The 18,631-nt window shown below is 45.3% G+C and overlaps 1 protein-coding gene across 7 annotated transcripts in view; it reads right to left on the reverse strand.

Moving 5' to 3' along the window:
- Positions 1-18,631, reverse strand: part of LOC148035569 (P-loop containing nucleoside triphosphate hydrolases superfamily protein) — a 125,080-nt gene that overhangs the window by 36,385 nt on the left and 70,064 nt on the right. For all 7 annotated transcript variants that reach the window (XM_087677528.1, XM_087677529.1, XM_087677527.1 and 4 more), the window contains 4 exons: positions 10,290-11,242; positions 10,123-10,188; positions 9,895-10,020; positions 9,150-9,397 (listed from right to left, as the gene is read on the reverse strand). In XM_087677528.1, coding sequence (XP_087533654.1) covers positions 9,150-9,397; positions 9,895-10,020; positions 10,123-10,188; positions 10,290-11,242 — 1,393 coding nt within the window. The remainder of the gene's footprint in view (positions 1-9,149; positions 9,398-9,894; positions 10,021-10,122; positions 10,189-10,289; positions 11,243-18,631) is intronic.

Here is an 18,631-nt window from a genome sequence, read left to right on the forward strand (position 1 = left end):
AGGAAAGGGTGCAACAAACTCAATAGCTTGATTCAAGCAATGCAAATTCTTTACAAATGCAGCCATCTCTTGTCTCAAAGTTGGCCAAAGCAAGAATTGTTTGCTTTTTCACTATATCAATACATCAATACTCTATAACGGTAGGCCACAATTTCTTTAGCTCACATTTATGATCACTAGATTGGGTGTAGAAAAACAACCGACCAACATATACAAAAGCTCTCAACATAGGTTCATGACGGACGCCTACAAATTCATGAACACAAGAGCTCTAGAAAGTTGTAACCAACTACAAAGCCATAGTTCATCTCATGCCATTGCTCTATCTTGTGGCCATCCCAAAGCCATATTCTCTACAAACCTCCATTTGCCAGCAACAAAAATGAAAACAATATCCTCAAGTGCATTTAAAAAGCATAGCAATGGTCCACGAGCAAAGAAACATCATTGAAAAGTGTCACATCACACTGACTCATATTTATTTTTTGTTCTTCAAGAACCAAAGAGAATATCATCTATGAATCCGCATGCCACACTTAAATGCTTTCGCAAATACTATGTTCCACTAGATGTCTCAATCATCCATAATGGTTTCTTTACAAGACTTAGGCTCATAATCATGGATGGTTAACAAGACTTATGCCCATGCCATCCCTAGAGATTCATATTGCTTCACAAGACTTCCAGTCATGGCCAGTCCAAGAGATCCACATTGATGACACATCTTAAGCATAAACATGTTCCATTCAAGGTAAACAAGCATGCATTTAGTGCCTTGCACTCTACGTCCCAATGTTACCATACATGCCAGACTCTAGTGTGCATTTCAGGCTCCAATGCTCCACAATAATTCCCCTAAGAACCTACCATAGAACCAGCTGCATTTTGCATATTAACATTGGCAGTTACAATAGTATCCATAGACTAAAACATTGTTCCACCCCCAAAATAACCTAGATGCATAGATGAGGAATTGTGTTCCTTGTGGTATCCGAGCACATACACAATCAATTTCTGTTGCCCACCCACATACTTGGAGGCACCAAAACAGTACCAACGGCAACCATTGCATCCTATAACAAAGGCCAATAAACTACAAGGGAGTTTTCCACCTCAACCCACATTGGACATTCTTGTTTAAGCAAGCATTAGAAATCAGCTGTAGGTCTCCACGGAAGCACATGCACCAATTGTATATCAAAGAAGAGGGACACCCTACCCAAAAAGTCATCTCAATCCTTGGCTGATGTAAGCCCAACCTCATAGAAGTTCCCCTACAAAACTCTCTTTTACACAATCACACTACTAAATGGAAGTCGACCACTGACGTGAATCCAAGGCAGCACTAGAATCCTAGCCATGAAAAAAAGGATGACTCCACACCCATAAATAGCACAGAAGGAGAGAAGCACTTTGTGCATGTCAACATGAGTATTCACAATGTCCTCTTCATCACAATTCAGAATATTGCTATGATTATGTTGAACATATTCACCCAACAAACATTAGCAAATTCTAGCAAATGGTCCCAACCCAAGTCCTAGGAATCATCAAAGTGATTGGAAGCATGTGCATATGAGCACCGCTGAGACTCAAAAAGGGATAGAACTCTTGGAGATCATCATAGTATCATCCACATAATGTTTATTATGTTTCACAGCTGGCTGCATATCAAGGCATGGAGCCATTTCCTCAATACATGCTACCATTTCATCTTCTTGCTTAGAAACACTTCCATTACCTGATCAATGAAAGGTGTATTGAGCTCCAATGTAGTCACAAAATATGACATGTTCTGCTGTGCCACATCTCTCTTTTTTTTCTCGTGAAGATAATTGAATTAAGTAGTAAATATTTACATCAAACTATCGGGTCAACATTCTCTCTATATCTCTTACATTCTATTACATCAGACCATCAGGTCAGCATACTCTGTCTCTCTCACACTCACTCTATAGAATATTTACATGAGGCCTGCAAGCTCTCAAAACAACCAAAACAACCTATCACATGACCCATTCTAATAAATCACGCAAAAGAAACAACTGGAGTAGAGCGAACAATTGCCAGCCAGGGGGCAGCAATATCCAGAAGAACCAGGTCAGCTGACATCATAGAAGAGATTTGCCATAACACCAATCCACGCACACGGGCCACATGTCCATGGATGCCCAATGCCGAATCAAAAATAAAGGCATTGCGAGTATGCCATATATGCCACAGGGCTGTCCATCTGGGGAAATGGAATAGGCACGAACAATCTGAAGGCAAAGAGGGCATAGAGGACATATTTCCCAGAATCCACGAACGAACAAGTAAGCGGTGCTGAGCCACCGAGAACCACACACGGGAAATGAAATTCCAGATCTGTCGTGCAACAGGGTAGGAGACAAAAAGGTGAAGCAGTGTCTCATCACATGTAGTATAGAAAACACAACCACCTGCAGAGATCTTTCGAGCACGGAGCACTTCTCCCGTTGGAAGTCCCCCAATGAGTAGCCGCCACATGAACACTTTACCCTGATACGGAACCTCAGACTTCCAAAGCTGGATAAATCTTTCCCGCCACTTCTTTTTGCTATCCCTGAGATGCGAGAGCTAATTAACCTTACCCATGACCCATCTCTTAGCTTCCACTATCTGATGATATATCTAATTAGCTGACCCTTTCTCAAAGTCATCAAGTAGCACAAACATCCAATCACGCCATGGATGCAATGGCTATAGCACACGCAAAGGAGAGAACCTCTGAGGATTGTCCTGTATGAACACCCAAATGTCCCTGTATCCACGAGGCACCCTAAAGTACTGATGAATACGCCTAAAGGAATAAAGGCGGGGTTGCCCAGGGATAACACCATCACAGATTGTCTTCAACCTTAACCTAGCCATCCGATTAAACTTGTCTCGCTGCAAATCTTTGTGTGACCAATCCAACAACCTTGAGGAAGCAAGTATTTCTTCTTGCATCGAATTTTCCTCCTTACGAATATCCGGAGGGTGCCAAACTGCAAAACGAAGCATCTCCTACGAGAAAGCAATCAAATGCGAAAGGAGAAAAGACTGGGAGACCTTTATAGGCCTCGTAGAATTAAGCACATGCCACCAGGAAGCATGAATAACCAAGCTACCATGAGAAATGCCAGTCTTTTCTATGAAAAATTTGGCAATAACAGACCAAGGATGACACTAAATACATAGACTCTACAAAAGGGACAACCTCAAAGAGGCCATATGCAAATTAACATCCAACAAAGCTACACCCCCCATCCTTTTCGAAGTGGTCACATGCTGCCAAGAGATCCATACCTGCCCCAAACGATTGCCTTTCTTTTTCCACAGCATAAATCTGATAGGCTGGACCAAATCCAAAAGGGACTTTTTAATCCAAGGCAACAATGGCAGAAAGAACGAGATCATACTGATCATAATGCATTGAGCCACTTTTAGCCTAATATGTAGAGGCCAACTCTGAGATTTCCAGTACATGAACCTGTCATGAATTCGGGATGCCATCCAATCCAGCAAAGCACAAGGAGCAACCTCCATACCAATAGGATATCCCAAGTGTCTAGTTATATTGCCCCTTCATATCACAATTCCATTCCATTCCAAGGCCTGCAAATCATTCTCCGTATAGGAGAGAAGGGTGGATTTCTGAGTATTAATGTGAAGACCCGATGCCAAAGCAAAAAGATTCCAGGCCACCATTGCCCGATTAACATTAATGTGATCCGCCTGAAGGAACATAAAAGAATCATCTGCCAAGGATTGACCCACCAACTGACCACCACCGGGAAGAGATAAGCCAACTATCTCACCTTGAGCTGCCAACTTATCCAATAATGAGAGCATCGGGTGAGTTACCAAAGCAAACAGTAAGGGACTAAGAGAAAAGCCTTGCCGAAGAGACCGAGATAAGGCAATTTCCTCCGTAATCCCTCCATTAAGAGCAATATGTGCCACAGCACCCTGACTGATGGTATCAACTAAAGAAATCATATCGGGCCCAAAACCCATTGTAGACATTAATTGGCGCAAAAATGACCAACTAACATGATCAAAATCCTTCTCTATATCCAGCTGAAGCATAACAACCTGATGGCTAGAAGCTTTGGCATAATCAATTCCCAGCTGCACATTCAAAATGTTGTGCATTATATGCCGACCTTTAATGAAACCGTATTGACGTGGATGAATGAGGTGCGGAAATATTTTCTGCAATCTGTTCGCAATAATCTTAGAGAAGATTTTATATAACGATCCCATAACTGAAATGGGCCTCCATTGTTTCAAAGAGGTCGGAGAGGGGACCTTGGGCAGCAACCTAATGACTGCTATCTTCCAATCTAAAGGCATCATACCAGAGTTCCACACCTGTTGACACAATCGAGTTAATGGGTCCTTAAGCACTTGCACATGGGCTGAAAACAGCTCATTAGAAAGCCCGTCCCAGCCTAGACTTTTCCTTCGAGGCAAGTGAGACCACACTTCATCTTCAGAAATATCGGCCTCCATTAAATTTACCCATTCTGGTTCGACTTGATTACTAACCACGTCACATATGTATGTTCAAGCAAAAAGAACAGTATCTGAAAGAATCCCATGTGGACCCAACAAGGCCCTACAAAAGTCAACAGTCATCCAAATAATGGAGGCAGGATCAGTCACACCATATCACCGTGCTCATCCTATAAGCGCATAATATTTTCTCGGGCATATTTCTGTTGCAAACGAGCAAAAAATTGATGAGTTTGACCATTGTTATCATGTAAAGCTTCGGCTCTGGCTAACAGTTTGTATTTTGCATATTCCTCGTCCAGAAGAGGTTGGACCCTGCCTTTCAGCCATTCAATGCAAGTGAGCAAGTCATCATTGGAATCCCTAGACTGACACAGAGACAAGGAGTGAGCTAATAAAGATTGAGCATGCTGCAATTCAGCTTGAAATGAGGATGCATGCTGAATACCATATTGTTGGAATAACACTCGCGCATTATCCCTAAAAACCGCCCATGCTTGCATCCCTCTAGATAGGACCTTCGTGCTAAAAGAAGCTATCAGTTGCTGAACATCTTCCAAAAACTGATTTTGCTGCAAAAAATATTGATTAAACCGAAGAGGCAAATGGGCAAGAAGAGCCTTGAATGCATGAACAGGTCTGTGGCTCATTTCCAGGACCAAAGGGTAATGATCTGACAAAACATGTTGTCTTTCCACCCACATGTCAATGACTGCAGGAAGAAAGAAGTCAATTTGGCAGATGTAGATCCTATCCAATCTGGCCCAAGTATTTGGATGTTGAAGAGAGCAATAAGTATATCTGGCTTGTGGTGGATACATCCAGGACCACATATCCTGTTTCAAAGATGCCGCTGCAAGAGCATCCCAAGCTTGTCGCTCATGGCCATCCATAACCAAATGCAGAGAGGTCGCCTAATCTGCAAAAACACAGGCATTAAAATCACCCATAACAAAACCTTGACGAGCCAAGGCGAGGCAATGCAGGTCATCCCAAAGCTGACGACGTTCCCTTGCATTAAAAGGAGCATACACGCCTACAATCCACGAAACCTTCCCCTCATAACATATTTCCAGAATCAGAAATCGGCCACGGGTATCTTAAGAAACCAATGCTGGTTGCAGGGAGGATTTGACAACCAACATAACTCCTGATTTATGCGGAGCGCGACCACTAAAGAAGACCGCATAATCCTTATACACATAAGAAGATCCAACCAAAGAATGTTGTTTGTGCTCCACAGCACAAAAAACATCCCAATTTCCAACAAGCACAACTTTTCACAACCAATACTGCTTGCTGCCCGAAGAGATACCTTTCACATTCCACAAAGCAATTCTCATAATAAATCAAAAAAGAGAAAACTACTGAACCACCGCTTTTCCTTTTCCTTTTACATCTAAAGCTTTAGCTGCCTAGAACCTTTCCATCTCGCTTTGAATTACATCGACAAGGTCTGCCCTTTGCAAACTAGCAATGGAAGCAGGAGAAGGGAACTGATGTTGCTGTGACCAAAAAACATTCCTAGGAGGCACAAGCCTCCCCTACGCATCAAAGTGCAAAGCAGAATTGGAATTCCTGTTATCATCCCCCGCCAGAGCACGGGAAGATAGAGGGTTCATGTAAAACTCCTCACCTCTTCGTTGAAAGGTCTGAGTAATGGGGTGTGGCAATGGGCGCGCAGGAGCCGAACGAGAAGCTTGTCTTGCATTACGTCTAACCACTAAAACCCAAGAATCTTCCTGACGAGACACATTCTGGACAACCGGAATGGAAATACGCTCAAGATCCACTTGTGAAATCTCCTTACCATCATCCTGACCATGTTGGGGAAGCATCTCAGAATCAGCTTGAGGCTGCTGAAATGAGTGGGGAGGATGGTGTTCCTGCATCTCCATGTCTAAATCTATAGTGTGTTGCAAAACATCTGGATTTTTGTCACATTCGAAAATGAAATGGCCCAATTGGCCACATCTGAAACAGTGTCTTGCAAAAGTACCCCGTTTCAACTCATAAACCAAGGTTTGCAGTCCTGGGACCTGAAAATGGATTTTGGTCTGGCGAGGTTTTCCTGTGTCCCAAAGCATCCATACCCTGTTCCGATTGCGGAAAGCCAGCCGAGGCTCTACCAACACCTCGCCTAAGGTTCTCAAGACCAAAGGGAGGAGTCTCCAGAGATGGCACCGAAATCAACCACCTCCACCCAAATAGGGCATGCCTACCTCAACACCTCCTAAAACTCGGCCACGGGCCTCCAAGGGACCATGTGAACCAGCTGCCCATCCAAAAACAAAGGGATGCACTGCATGATGAAAGACCGCACTTCCGAGGAGCGAAAAAGCACCTCAAAAAACCCCTTGCGACCATCATAAATTTCTTCAACAAGAGGGGCTTGCATAGGCCCTGAAGCATGTTCTTGACACTGTTGCACATTTACAAGCATAGACTACAGCCAGGTACGAATCCTTGTGATCAAGGGAATCCCTCTTGTGAAATAGAGGATGGCTGCCCTCTCATGGAAGGCAGCAATCTGTTGTAGAACCAGTTCTGTTCCCATGACTGCTACTACATGATCCCCTTCCGGAAAAGAGTTAGCTTTACTCTCATTAACATGTACATAATCGGAAATAAGATGGTTGGCAGTGACCACCATGAACTGAAGAGACCCATCAGGTCCTTGACCAGAAGCCTACACCTCTGGTGGAGACAAATTTGGGGGGCATAACAGCGGGTCTTCTAGCAACATCTTCTGACATTTACCTGTATCTTCCCCTTCTGTCAACTGCTCGGAATCCTCTGCCAAAGAATTGCTATCCGAATCCGGTAGAACTTGGTCTTTCCTAATTCCCAAGTGCTGGTCAAGAAAGGCCACATCGATACCATTTGTCTCCTGCAGATTCTCCATCACTGAACTAGATGCTGAGCATAAACTACTTGTCTCCCCTGTTGCAGGCTTGCAGACCACAACTCTCTCTCTCTCTCTCTCTCTCTCTCTCTCTCTCTCTCTCTCTCTCTCTCTCTCACACAGTAGGTAATCCTATTAATTAGGAAAAAACCTACAAGATTACAAGGTTACAAATGCAGGTGACTCTAGGCCATCATGCAGAGACCAAACAGAACAAATTCAACTAACTCAAAAGAAGTGCAAAGAGCATGCCGGGACTGAAGTCTTTGTGTGTGTGTGCAGGATTGATGTCACTTCTACAGGTCTGCAGTCAAAGAGTGACGTCTGTGGGTAGATCTGAACTAGCATTTTAGTCTGCCGCCAGGTCTGAACTGGCATTTTAGTGATCTGTGCATGATCTGATGCACCAATTATCTGATGCGATGCTGCCTAGATTCTGACGTGTTGTACTCTGGTTTGCACCTGAACTCCGAGTCTGTGCTTGGCTGCAGCACATGTATCTCCCTGTCCACAGGTCGCTGCCTGGAGTCTCTTTCCAACTGTCTACCAGTCTGTGTGCAAGTTGCAACCTGTCTGTAGACACCCAATATACCTGTTTGGAGGTCTCTGTCCACAGAGCTTACATGCCTGTCTGCAGGTTAACCCTGGTTGCACGCTGCAGGTCCTCTCTCTCTCTCTCACATTCATAATGGGCAATTACATTCATCACACGAGAAGTTACAAGAGTCACAAACAGAGTAGCAAAGGAAACTCCCATATGCCAAGAAACTTCTTTTTTTTTTGCGAACTCTCTCTCTCATCTTAGTTCTAGGAAATTAGCATCAGTCATGAGAACTAGGGCTAGGTAGAAAGGGTGGAGATGTAACATTTTGTGTATCTTTGATCTTTTGGAATAATAATTATTGTCATCTCCATTCTTGGAGCTTTGAGGTTTCCATCCTCCTACCATAGCATGAGGTATGTGTCATGCTCCACCATAGCATGTGGAAAGTGACATGCTCTACCATTGCAAGAGGTATGTTTCTTGCTACTGCTTCATGTCTACCTTTGTATCTCCTAGCTATAGCTACATCAAGTCATATGCATAATGTGACTTAGCTATGGCTATTTCATTTCTTTGATTTCTTGCAAGTATTAGATGTATTTTCTAGCTAGAGATTAGCTTCATTACTCTCTCTCTCTCTCTCTCTCTCTCTCTCTCTCTCTCTCGTGAAGATAATTGAATTAGATAGTGAATATTTACATCAAACTATCAGGTCAACATTCTCTCTGTATCTCTTACTTTCTATTACATCAGACCATCAGGTCAGCATTCTCTCTCTCTCTCTCTCTCTCTCTCTCTCTCTCTCTCTCTCTCTCTCTGTGTGTATAACAAATATTTACATGAGGCCTGCAAGCTCTCAGAACAACCAGAACAGCCTATAACGTGAACAGTACTAACACATCACACAGAAGGAACAGCTAGAGTAGAGCAAACAATCGCCAGCCAGGGAGCAAAAATATCCGGAAGAACCAGGTCCGCTAACATCATAGAGGAGATTTGCCATAACACTATTCCTCGCACATGGGCCACTCTCTCTCTCTCTCTCTCTCTCTCTCTCTCTCTCTCTCTCTCCCCCGACATCTGAAGATGCGACCTGTAACTATTTAACAGCATCATTATCCTCTAATTAAAAAAGTTTTAATATTACACTAGCACCTGATGTAAGGTATAGGATAGGACCTTGTTTTAAGAGTTGTAACTATTTCCAGAGCAGCATCCACTTCTGCATCATTGCAAAGAGACTGTGATGCAGATCTATGCTTCACCTTTTCATAGCCTTCAACAATATCAAAAACCATGTAAGGTCCAAAGTGCTTATCAGCATGGAACAAAGCGTGTCTCCCATTTGCAATTGTTGCTCCATCTTGTAGCTGATTTTCATAGAAATGTGCAGAGGGAAATATGCGGATTTCTGGATGCATTCGGTACTGCAAAAGAACCACCATGTTTAACCAAGACACACCAGTTCTCCACACTTTTACAATGGGTAAGACTTCAATAAGAGCAAGCATGATCAGGTTGATAGATACAAGCCTACATGATTTGAACCTGCACACCAAGACTGGCAATTCGTCGTAAGGTAAACAATGTTGTACATATTAAGGTCACCATAACAGTCATCGTTCTTATTCCAGTGGCAATTCAAATTATTCATCAAACCAGGAAGTTCTGGGAAGCTTGAGAATGATTGGTGTTTTGACTCAAAGCGGTCATCTTTTACGATTGATTCTACTCGTCAATCAAAGGGTTTGCTTCAACTTTCTTTCTGACGATATAAGATTTGGTCTTTCAAAATAGTACAAGATTGTGCAACAGCAAGACTAGCAAAACAAACCTCTACACCCAGTTACTATATTCTGAAGTGTCGTCAACACCTTCTCCCACTTTTTAATGAATACAGACCTCCGCGAGGATAGAAACATACCTGGGTGCTCAGCATTGTTACTGGATAGCCACCTCGTTGAAGACGTTCAAACATGCTGCATTCATAGGAAAATCTGCTTGCCAGCTGCGATAAAACTGTAGCTGGGAGCTGTTTTGGATCACCCACCTGCAAGATTTTGCCATGCCATAATAAATGCTGACAAACTGTACCCTAATTTATGCAAAATTTAAATTGCACATAAATGTGTAGTAGAAGATATCAACAGACCATAATGCACTTTGCACGAGACCACTTCAAAAGCTGCAGCGGGATAAGTGTAGCTGGCTCCAAAGCCTTGACAAAAATGTGATTAAGTACAGATATATTGAGAACCTCAGCCATGTGAAAATTATACCTATGAAAAAGCCTTTACTCATATGACTATGTAGAGTTACCTGAGCTGCTTCATCAATCACAACTGCATCGAATAAGCCATCATCCAAACTCTTCATTTGTTTCTTTGGTCCACATTTTTCCATACAGGCTGAGTAAACATCACCACCACATCCACTTAATGTAGCTACCACCACCTCGGCTTGACGAATTATCTCTCTTTTAAGTAGCTGCCGCTTGTTTTTCTCTTCTTCATATGATCTTCTTTCATCTGCCTCCATCATTGCTAGCTCTGCAGAAATCTGTCTGCGTTGTTTGTACATCATATTCAGTTTGACTTTCAGAAGTGCTTCACCACCAGCACCTGATTGCTGATGGCTTGCCTCATCCGTGGTAGAAGATTGTTGTCCAGCAGAATTATCAGTCACATCATGACTACCCTTCCCAATGCTATTATGTGAACCTGAAAGTTGAGCTTCAAGAACCTGGATAGTGTCAGCAATTTTGTCAAGCTTGACTCTTAGAATCTGTATAGTGTTTTTTGCTTTTTCTACACCTCCAGCATGAGCTTGTTGTTTATCAGCTTCCAGGCGACTTTCAATGAGTGTATCAATGAAGACAGGCAATGAGTTAGGGTGCACAGTCTTAGGATTACCCACACGAACTAGATAAGGTTTAAAATGCCCACCATTGCTGTCATAAAGACCCTCTTTACACAATCGAAAGACTAACTCATCAACTGCTGCATTTGATTGTGCACAGACCAAAACCCTTGGACTTTTGTATCTCTCTCTATGTACATCCTGAGAGGTTTCCATATTCATTTGTTCTTTGGCTAATGCTGCTGCTTGCCAAGACCTTGCTATGGCGACACTCTGACTCACAGATCTGGTAAAGCTGTCATGCACTGCACCATTCACATCTTCTCTCATTCTAGCAAACTGGCCATCTGAAGTTCTTGCACCAGCAATAAGGGCACTGATAATGGCAACAATAGTGCGTGTTTTACCGGTTCCTGCAGATACATGTGAGATTACACAAGTGTACATCTTTGAAATCAACAATAAACAGCCTAGTCAATTCACAACTTAAGGGCGCTTTAGGAACTGCTAAAATAGAAGCAACAATCAAAATTACTCAAAAATTTTCTGAATGGATTCAGTCAAAACATTTCTGCCCCCTTGACAGACTTGCAAATCAGATAATAAATTCTTCACAATTTGGGAAAAACCAATGTTACACTCAAAACCTGCAGCTATGTCTCTCTTTATGTAAGGGTCACATTTTGTGCATGTGCACAAAGTCATCCAAACTTCAATTCCTACTGAAATACTATAAACATGACCTAGTTTGCCTGTACATAAACTCCAAGAGAACCAGTTTTTAAAGCCTAAGGGTGGAATATGATAGCATAAATCACAAACTAATATACATACACATTCTCTCTCGTTCACACGTGTGCACATGCACACACATACGCACATGCACACGCATGCACGCACACTCTCTCTCTTTTTTTCGTAAAAGGTAATTGTATTAATTACGAAAAAAATACAAGATTACTTGATTACAAGATACATGACGACAATCTAAGCCATCATGTGAAGAGGTTCTAAGTACTACAAGTTACAAGGTCATGGCAAAGACGCAGAGGAAATTGCCATATGCCAGGGACGTAAGTCATCTCACTCTCTCTCTCTCTCTCTCTCTCTCTCTCTCTCTCTTTTTTTCATAAAAGGCCTCTCTCTCTCTCTTTTTTTTTCGTAAAAGGTAATTGTGTTAATTACGAAAAAAAGTACAAGATAACTTGATTACAAGATACATGACGCCAATCCAGGCCATCATGTGAAGAGGGGCTAAGTGCTACAAGTTACAAAGTTATGGCAAGGGGGCAGATGAAATTGCCATAAGCCAGGGACGGAAGTCCTCCCTAGAGAGCAAATCAGAATGCCGGAGAAGATCCAACTGCCAATACAAAAGGCCCTTAAGCCTCACAATATGTCGCTGAACATTATAGGCGGAGTCAAAAAGAAAAGCATTCCTAATGGTCCAGTTATGCCAACAGCCCCAATATCGAAGAAAATGATACATGAGTTTCATATGTGGCTGTGCAGGAGTGGGGTATTTGGGCTGCCCGAAAACCCAATCAAATGGGCGCAGGGTGAATCCAACCGCTCCTTGCCAAATAGCCGACAAAAAGAACCAGATTTTTTTTGCGACAGGGCAAGAAATAAATCTGTGACGGGCCGATTCCACCGCAGTGGTGCAAAAGAAACAGTTGCCATTGGAGATTCGTCGCTTGGAAAGAGCCGACGCAAGCGGGAGACCACCAATCATCACTCTCCAAAGAAATACTTTACATTTGAAGGGGGTCTTGTTCAACCAGCCCTCCATCACAGTTGCTCTCCACCAGGACCGGGATTTTCGTAAGCCCCATAAAGCATTGGCTTTGGTAACTAACCATTGTTGATCTTTGATCAGAATATGATAAACTTGATTAGCAGAAGCTTTGCTTAAAGGCAGCCGGCCTTGTAGGTTCCAATCCTGCCAGGGATGATCTGAAGCAAGGGCAGGAAAGGGTTGTCTGCTCTGGAGCATCCGCAAAAGCTGTTCCCATAAAGGCCTATATCCCCGCGGAATCCTGTAAAGCCTCCTGGCTGTACGAAAAGATATAAGCACATTACGACTAGCAAGGGTGGCATCCGCGACCGAAGACAAGCCCAAACGAGCCATCCGGTTGAATTGTGGTCTAAGCTCATTTTTGCCTTCCCATACAAGTAAACGCGAGACTGCCAATAATTCCAATTGAAAAGAATTCGTAGTCAAGCGATCCTCCGTTGGATGCCACTGAGCCTTTAGAAGGACCCGTTTCCAGGAACATACCAAATGATTGAGCAGCGACGAGGAAGAACTGGAGAACCTTGAATCAGCATTAAGAACATGCCACCAAGAAGTCCGGATTTGGGTATTGCCCTGTAGAAGCCCATGGCTCTCAAGGAAATAGCGGGCTATATCAACCCATGGATGATGATCCAAGCACATGGCGCGAAAGAGAGACCAACGGAGTGCCTGCATGTGAGTTTGGACATCTAAAATAGCTCCGCCACCCATGCGTTTAGGGGTGCAGGCATGCGACCAAGAAATCCAAGAAATACCTGCATGCAATGAGTCCTTCTTCCATAGCATGAAGCGAATAGACTGAGTAAGAACATTGAGAGTCGTAGCAGTCCAGGGCAACAATGGCAAAAAATATGTCAACATTGGCAACATAATTGTCTGGGCCACTTTGAGACGAATATGGAAGGGCCAGGCTTGAGATTTCCAATACATAAACTTGGCCATCATTTTCTGAGAAATCCACTGCAGAAGCTGCTTTGGTGGAACGTCGACACCCAAAGGGTACCCAAGGTGCCTGACAATGGAGCCACGAGGAACAACCAGACCCTGCCAGTCCAAGGACTGCAAATCCAACTCCGTGCAGCAGAGAATGGCTGATTTGAGCGCATTGATGCGAAGGCCAGAGGCTTGGCCAAAAATGCCCCACACATCCAATGCGCGCTTGAGGTTGTCCTTGTCCGCCCGCAAAATCATAAAAGTATCATCCGCCAGGGATTGGCTAATGAAGTGCTGGCCTGAAGGAAGCGACAGACCGGCCAACTGAGAACAGGCTACCATATGGGATAACATGGAAAGAACTGGATGTGTCGCGAGGGCAAAGAATAGCGGGCTCAAAGGGCATCCTTGCCTGACTGAGCGGGCAAGTACAAATGGCTCAGTAACACCACCGTTCAGCATGACTCGCGAAGACGCCGCAGCGCTAATGGTGTAGATTAGACGAGACATCCTGGGACCAAAGCCCATAGCCGACATAAGTTCAGCAACGAAAGACCAATCCAGATAGTCAAAAGCCTTTTCCAGGTCCAATTGAATGAGTACTACCTCCTGGTTAGAATGCCTTGCATAATCAATAGCTAGTTGAGCATTCAATACATTGTGCAGAATATTTCGGCCCTTAATGAAACCATACTGTAGAGGATGCACAATGGCCGGGAGATGCTTATGAAGCCGATTCGCCATTATTTTGGAAAAGATTTTGTACATTGAACCCATCAAGGAAATGGGGCGCCACTGTGTCAATGTAGATGGCGAAGGAACTTTTGGAAGCAGTTTAATAAGGCCTTCTTTCCATGAGGCAGGCATGATCCCGGTTTGCCATACCTGCTGAAACAAGGCCTGCAATGGTTTCGCCAGTTGGGTAGCAAAAGCTTCAAAGAACTCATTGGTGAGACCATCCCAACCCGGGCTTTTATCCTTGGGCAAATGTAACAAGACGTCCATAACCTCTGCCTCACAAATATCGGACTCCATAACAGCTTGCATGTCCTGCGGTAGCTGATTACGGACCAGGTCATAAAAATCCGAACGGGCCTGAGTGATTTGATCTGAAGGTGGAGAAGTGGTGCCGAGAAGATCACGGAAATAAGTCCTGCACATCTGCACAATAGTCTGCGGATCCATGATAAGGTGACCTTCTGCATCCTCGAGTCTGGTCATATTCTCCCTGGCAGGAGAGGCGTGAAGAGCTCGAAAGAATTTATGGGTTTGACATGCATTATCTTGCAACGTCTCTGTCAGATGTTGCAGTTTGGCCTGCTGATATGATTTCAATTGGAATTCTTTAAGAAGATCCGCCACTCACATGGCCAGTGCGAGCAGAAATGCATCATCCGGAGTGTCCACCAGCAGAGAACGAACCAAAGCCAGCATGTCCTCGGCTGCCTTGCGACGCTGCCGACAAAGAGAGGCATGGTGGATCCCATACTGCCGAGCAACCCGCTGCACATTAGAGAGCAATCGTTCGAATGACGCAGTGCCCTGAGAAGAGAAGTCGAAGAGAAATCTGTCAATCAATTGCTGCATATAGCCCTGAAAGATGGCATGCTTCAGGTAAGATGAATTGAAACGCAAAGGGAGTCTCTCCAGAAATTGCTTGAACGGGGCAATGGGTTGTGCAAGCAGCTCAAGCTGCAGAGGGAAATGGTCCGACAGGGCATATTGCTGCAATACTTTTATTTCGAGCAGCTCAGGAAGGAAATCATCATTCTGCATGATATATATACGATCCAATCTTGACCATGTTGTTGCATACTGGGCAGAATGGAAAGTAAACCCTGTAGCGGACGGGTGTAGCCAGGACCAGAGATCTTGCTTGAGGACGTCAAGAGCCAACGCCTGCCACATACGACTTTCCGGCGTATCCATCACCGAATGCTCTGATGTGGACTGGGAGGAATCCACACACATATTGAAATCCCCCATGAAGAAGCCCCGTCTACCAAGTGACAAGGAGGCCTGCAAAGTTTGCCAAAGCGCCCGACGAGATAAGGAATCATTCGGAGCATAGAGGCCAAGTAGCCATAAGATTTCCCCTTCGAATATAATTTCAATCACCAAAAAACGGCCATGAACATCATTTTTAATCAGAACAGGCTGATATTTGTCATGGACAATCATAAGCACACCCGAGTAATGCATGGCCTGTGACCCAGCATAAAACAATCTAAAGCCATGGCAATCTATCACTTTTTCGGCTTCATCATGACTCTTGTGCTCAACAGCGCACAGGACATCCCACTGATTTTCATGCAACACAGTCCACATAGCACGTTGCTTGTGTCGAGAACAAATTCCACGCACATTCCACGTGACGATTTTCATGTATACTCAAAACAAAATCAGGTACGAGGCACTGCTTGCCTCGATTTGACTTTGTCAGCGAGAATGTCCAGGACTCCCTCGTCCAAGAAATCTGCCAACACTGCAAAAGAGTTCTGCGGACCAGATTTGGAAGTAGACGGCATATCTGCTGGCTTTTGGATGGAACGGGGATAACGACGGTCCCACGGGGTAATGACATTACCTCTGGTATCAAATGCCAGCTTAGCAGAAGGACCCTTTGAACGATCCGAGGACATTTTCCTGGCGGGCTGATGACGGGGGGCAGAGGAAACCATAGCAGGAGCCGAGCGCTCAGAAGACTGCATTTCCTTCCTTCGCATGTATGTACGCATGGAATCTTGTGATGTAATAGGCACATTGTTCTCCATGGCCGCAACAACCCTGTTGCCTTTTTTTGCACGGACTTCCACCCAATCAGTGGCGCTAGAATCCAGACCCGCAACCTGTTGTTTACCTTTGGCCAAAGCTTGAGGCTGATGGGTAGCATCCAGCGATGGGGCATCGCACACCATCTCTTCCATGGGCGGCACAGCATGGCCATCATGGGAAGTGTGTTGCTGTTCCGGGCACTCGGCCATAAAGTGCCCCAACTGTCCACAGGAGAAGCAGTGCCCTGCAAAATTGCCCCATTTCAAACGAAAGTGTAATGGGTGCATGCCAGGGCAATTGAGGCGTAACCAGGCAGGCCTTTTTCTTGTAGTGTCCCATAGCATACACAAGCGGTTGCGATTCACAGCCCGGAGACTGGGAGGGACCAGAACAGTGCCCACAACGGCCATGGCATCCTTCAATAGCGGCCAATAAACAGCCGGACAGTTTTCCACCTCGACCCAGACCGGGCATTCACGTTGCAGCAGACGCTGAAAATCTGCCATTGGACGCCAGGGAACCACATGAACCAACCGGCGTTCAAAAAACAAAGGCAATTTAGACAGGAGAGCAGCACGGTGCGTCTCTGATTTCAACAGGACCTCAAAAAAGCCCCTAAAGCCAACAAAAATCTCTTCAACACAGTCCCCTTGTAGCAGATGTTGCAACCACTGGCGAATACGGGAAAGCAACGGGATTCGACCAGTGAAGAAAAGTATCACTGCGCGATCATAAAATACCGAAAAAGAGCGTAGGACAGTTTTTGGATCCACGGTGGCGTCCAGCACATCGTCAGGTGCAGAGTCAGAAAATGCTTCCTGATTATGTTGAACATAATCGCCAAGCAAAGTGTTTGCAAATTCCAGCAAGTGTTCCCAGTCCACTTCCTGAGAGTCCACCGAATCCGAGGCAACCTGGGCATAGGACCGATCCTGAGAAACGTCTATCTCTTCCGAAGCATGCTTGGTACGTTTACCCGCAGGCTGGATGTCAGGACCAGAGGGCATCTCTTCGTTGCACGGAACCATATCCTCAGGGTCCTCCGCATCGGAATCCGGGCCCAGTGCTGCCACTGTTTGATCTATGAAGTCCAGATCCAAACCAGCCATCGTATATGATGATTTGATCTCGAAGGAGGACTGGCACTCTGTTTTGCCGGCTCACTCGCTTTCCCTTTTTCTGCCTCCGTGCAGGGGCAGACAGGCGAGGCACAGGCCGGGCGGTCTCCACAGCAAGACGGGACAGGCTGGGCTGCCGGGCAGGGGTCCGTCAACAGTGTCCGGGAACAGGGCACGCTGGCGGCGCCAGGAGCAGGGCGACTGTTGAACTTAGGGTTTTTGGTGGAATAGACAAGGGCGTGAAACCTGATGCAGAGCCTACCAGAGCGACGCGCACTGCTGCCGCAGAGAGAAAGCTGCGGACGGATGCCAACGGCCGATTCCAGCCGCAGACGGAACCTGCGTGATGGCAGGACAGGACCTGCGGGACGTGCAGGCGGGCGACAGGCGGGACGTGCAGGCGGGCGACAGGCGAGGGCGACGGACGTGATGGCAGGCGAGGGCGACGGGCGGGACGTGCAGGCGGGCGTCAGGCGGGACCTGCAGGCGAGCGCGTCAGGCAAGGGCAACGAGCGGGACGTGCAGGCAAGCGTCAGGCGGGACCTGCAGGCGAGGGCGTCAGGCGAGGGCGACGAGCCTCTCTCTCTCTCTCTCTCTCTCTCTCTCTCTCTCTCTCTCTCTCTCTCTCTCTCTCAATGACCCTCTCTCTCTCTCTCTCTCTCTCTCTCTCTCTCTCTCTCTCTCTCTCATGATCTTGCTCTCTCTCTCTCTCTCTCTCTCTCTCTCTCTCTCTCTCTCTCTCTCTCTCTCTCTCTCTCTCTCTCTCTCTCTCTCTCTCTCTCTCTCTCTCTCTCTCTCTCTCTCTCTCTCTCTCTCTAGTAATTCGTAATTCGTAATTCGTAATGAGTAATGAGTAATGAGTAATTATATTCTTCAAATGAGAAATACAAAAGTTACGGCAAAGAAGAAGAAGAAGCTGTCATATGCCAAGCAACTGAATCCTCCCTAGGGAGAAGGCCAGCGTGCTGAACACAATCCGACTACCAATGGAGAAGACCCTTGAGCTTAGCAATATGAATTTGATCGGAGGCCCCATCAAAGATGAATGCATTCTAGGTGACCCAATTGTGCCAACAGCCCCACAATCTAAGAAAATGAAACAGATCTTCATGTGTGGCTGCCCAAGAGCATGATATTTCGCCTTGCCAAAGACCCAATTAGATGGATACATCAAAGGC

Source organism: Lygodium microphyllum, chromosome 5 (assembly GCF_053477565.2).
Source record: "Lygodium microphyllum isolate KBCC chromosome 5, Lygodium_microphyllum_v1.1.10, whole genome shotgun sequence".
In the NCBI taxonomy this organism is placed as follows: Eukaryota; Viridiplantae; Streptophyta; class Polypodiopsida; order Schizaeales; family Lygodiaceae; genus Lygodium; species Lygodium microphyllum.